Genomic DNA, 3634 nt, shown 5'->3' with positions numbered 1-3634 from the left:
GGATCTCTGTGAGTTCGAGGCCAGCCTGGTCTACAAGAGCTAGTTCCAGGACAGGAACCAAAAAAAAAGCTACAGAGAAACCCTGTCTCGAAAATCCAAAAAAAAAAAAAACCCCAAAAACAACAACAACAACAAAAAACTCCACGTCAGCTCCTTCACGAGTGGCATGTCATCCGACCCAAGAGGGCCAACATGTAACTGACAAGCCTGAGCCCATTTCCGAACGACCTTGGGACGTTTCTGGACTTCATCCATCTCTTCAAGAATGTGTCAGCGTTTCTCTTCTTTCTCTTTGTCCTCCAAAGACAGAAACTGGGAGCCTTCGCCAAATACATTTTCAGAGCAGAGGTGATCACACACATGTAATAAGAACCTCAGATATCAGAGAGTCAAAATAACTAATCTCTTTTCTGAAACCTTTTCCTCAATCACCCAAGTCAAATCCCACACTATTAGCAACAGCCTATGGCGAGGTGAGTCCCCTTCCCTCACTTCCTACCGTCTACCCACTAGAAACTTCTTGCAGGAGCCATCGTCAGTGCTTGACCTACATTCATCATGCTAGCCCTTGACAGGACAATCAGGTTTGCTTATTTAATGGCACAGTGATTCAGTTTCCTTATCTGTTCAGTGGGTAGAACAATAAGGCCTACCTTCTGGCATGGTTGTGTGGACTAAAGGATTTAACCTGTGCCAAATGCTGGCACAGTGTCCAGCGCATGGAACTATAGACATGTTTGCCCTTGCTATCTGAAACGAGACTGTTCTTGAGTCTCAGACACATCTCACCCCAATCCCGTTCTAGTAGCGTCCGAAGACAGAGAAAAGCATGAGCTTTTGTTGACTGTTGAGGAAACCATTGTTAGTTTCTTGACGATGGTGTTCTATGGTCCTTTACCCCGAAGGACCATAGCAGTCATCCAATGTGACAACCCAAGGAACTTGGGGTTAAAAGAAAAGTTATGCCTGGAGAACCCGTTCTACTTCCTTCCTGTTTCCCTTCCCAGTGACTCTGAGGTGTCCCATGTTGTGGAGAGCTCTGCACTTGGGAGGACCACTGAAGGTAGTGGTCCTCTGTGGGTGCCAATGTTCTCCACTCTGCCCTGGATCAGCCATCGAGTAGAGGCACAAGAGTGAACAGCACCAGCTTCTCACCTGGAAAGCCATGGTGTTGGCAATGATGAGGAAGAGCCTCAGGGGCAGGCGTGCTTTGTAAGTTCGGTGGCTCCACAGGCGATGAGCTCCGGCTCCAATGCCCATAATACTGACCACATAGTAGATGTATGCTGCGGGGACAACAGAGGGTCAGCCTGCTGGGAAGTGCGCAACTGGGAGAAGCCTATCAGGACACTCGCCTGATACCAGAGTGTGCTTCTCTGGGTTTGAAGGAGCGCATGCGTTTGTCTCCAAGACACCATAGCATCCCATCATCATCACCTCAAACCTCTTCACCTAGGCCTCGGGGGGAACCTCTCCACCTAGCAATGGATGTGAGTTGAGAAGACCCGGGCACGAAGTGGGCAGAAAGGCAGGATGCTGGAGACACTGTCTAGCTTTCACCATCTGATCATAGGAGCATTTTTCCAGGTCCTGTGCCCTTTGAGCTGAAGATTTTTTTTCTTCAAGGGATTCAAGGGGTTCACTACTCATCTTGACCTAAATACCCATAATCAAGCATCTTTGGAAAATGGCAGGCAGAGCTCAATGGAAGGACCATTAGTTGAAGGGGAGACACATAGGACACAGAACCTGTTCACCTGCTGAACTGCAGCATCTCAGCACTGCAGCAGGTCTCAGGGCAGGTCAGGCCTGCACAGCCACGTGGACGTGAAGGCTCAGCTTTACCGATCCTTATCATTATTACCGTCAGTGCACATCCTAATGGTTTGGAGTCTACAATACCAAGTGTGAGGTGCCATGAAGACACCATGCTGAAGCAGCTGTGTCCTCAAGAGCAGACAGAGCTGCAAGGGTTCTGTACTTGGGTATGTCTTGTGGTCAGAGATGTCTCTTGAGCGAGTATGCAGAGAAAGTTAAAAGCTCTAAGTGTTTATCCAGGGCCACAGCACTGGTAGAAATGGATCCACAGTTTGAGACTAGGTTTTCTACCAAGGCTCTGTTCCAGTTCCGGGCATATTATACATCCCCTAGTAACGTAACACAGCACCCCGACTTAGAACCTACAAGATCAGGGGGTACCTACCATCTAATGGGGAGAGGACACTGGGAGTACCTGTCTGCTCCTCTGATTGTAGCACCAGGACATTGGGACTGAGTCCTTGTTAGAAGCAGTATAAGATACCCGAGGGACCTCTGCAAACCAGGGAACCTCAGGGGCTACAGAACTTAGCCGAGACTGGGGACACCAAACATTGCACAAACTGCCATGTGTCCTGCATCAAGAGGTGACCATTTTCTAAGTGGTCTCTTTCTTCCTCTCTTCTGCCTACTGTGTCCCATTCTGTTCCTTCTATAGGACTCCCAGGACAACAGAGACAGCATCTGTCCTCAGGAAAGTGCTGGCCATATTCTTCTGAACTGGGATGAGGCCTCAGATTATCTCCAGCCTCTGGCTGTGTGGTGATTGAGATCTTCCCATATAGTGGATCCGGCTGTACATGTAGCAGAGAAAGCAGGAGAGGACAAGCCCAGAAATCTCAGGAGAAAAGGGAAGACTTTGGACAGAGCAGGAGGACCAAAAAAATGTCCAAATTTGCCTCGTGCTTCAGATTGCCCAGGTTTGTTGGCTCCACAGACAGTGCCATCTTCACAGGGAAATGGGTGGGATTCCTCATACCCCGAATCATGTCCTTATTCTGCCAATGGGTTAGGTCACAGAGATCCTTTCTCTGTCCCCAGGAGAGAGATTGTAAGTGTCCACACCAGTGAATGGCTTTCCCCTCAGGGGAGGGTTGGGAAGGTTTTGTACTTTGGCTCCCAGTGTCGTCAGAGATGCCTTACTCCAGAGGGCTCTACTGAATGGCTCTAAAATGAGAGAAAAACTTTTCCAAGTCCCCGAGCCAGGAAAATGGCACAAATACAGTCAGTTGTTAATTATGCATTTTCCTTTGGGATTAAACAATAAAAGCCTCTAAAACCTAAAGGAAGGAGAAGATTCCACCTGAGACTTCAATCCTTCTTGTTCCTGAAGAGTTTTGCTAACCCGTGTCTCACAGCTGCCATGCTGTGCACTAATCTATCAACCAGAGCCTGGGGACAAGAGTGAAATAATTTTCCTTGCAGGTGGGTGCGCCAAATTTCCTTTCCAAAATCATAGCACACACCAGAGGGCAGGGTCCCACGAGACAGTAACCACAGTCTTGGCTTTGGATGGTATCCTTTCCCTGAAGTAGCAACTGATGCCAGCCAAGATCAGGCAGTTTGGTCAAACGCAGGCCTGAACGGAACAAGGCTTGTGCAGAGTACTCAGGCTGGAGAGGGAGGAAGCTTGCAGGGAATCAAACTGCTTTGAGGACTCCCCTCACCCCCAGGCCTCCTGGTTCTAATAATGCATCATTGCCTCAGTAGGTAATTAGAAAACCCAGGATCTTGGGGGGGCCTGGGCGGTTTGGATGCTCAACTTACTAAACCTGGATGGAGGTGGGCGGTCCTTGGACTTCCCACAGGTCAGGGA

General features: G+C 48.9%; 1 protein-coding gene across 1 annotated transcript in view; it reads right to left on the bottom strand.

The window, feature by feature from the left end:
• LOC101986937 (acyl-CoA desaturase 1-like) overlaps window positions 1–3634 on the bottom strand; it is a 12714-nt gene that overhangs the window by 7034 nt on the left and 2046 nt on the right. The window contains exon 2 of the mRNA XM_005352335.1: window positions 1156–1286. Coding sequence (XP_005352392.1) covers window positions 1156–1286 — 131 coding nt within the window. The remainder of the gene's footprint in view (window positions 1–1155; window positions 1287–3634) is intronic.

The sequence above is a fragment of the Microtus ochrogaster genome, chromosome 8, assembly GCF_000317375.1.
Source record: "Microtus ochrogaster isolate Prairie Vole_2 chromosome 8, MicOch1.0, whole genome shotgun sequence".
Taxonomy (NCBI): Eukaryota; Metazoa; Chordata; class Mammalia; order Rodentia; family Cricetidae; genus Microtus; species Microtus ochrogaster.
Note: the sequence above shows the minus strand (reverse complement) of the source record. Positions and strands in the feature narration are given on the sequence as shown.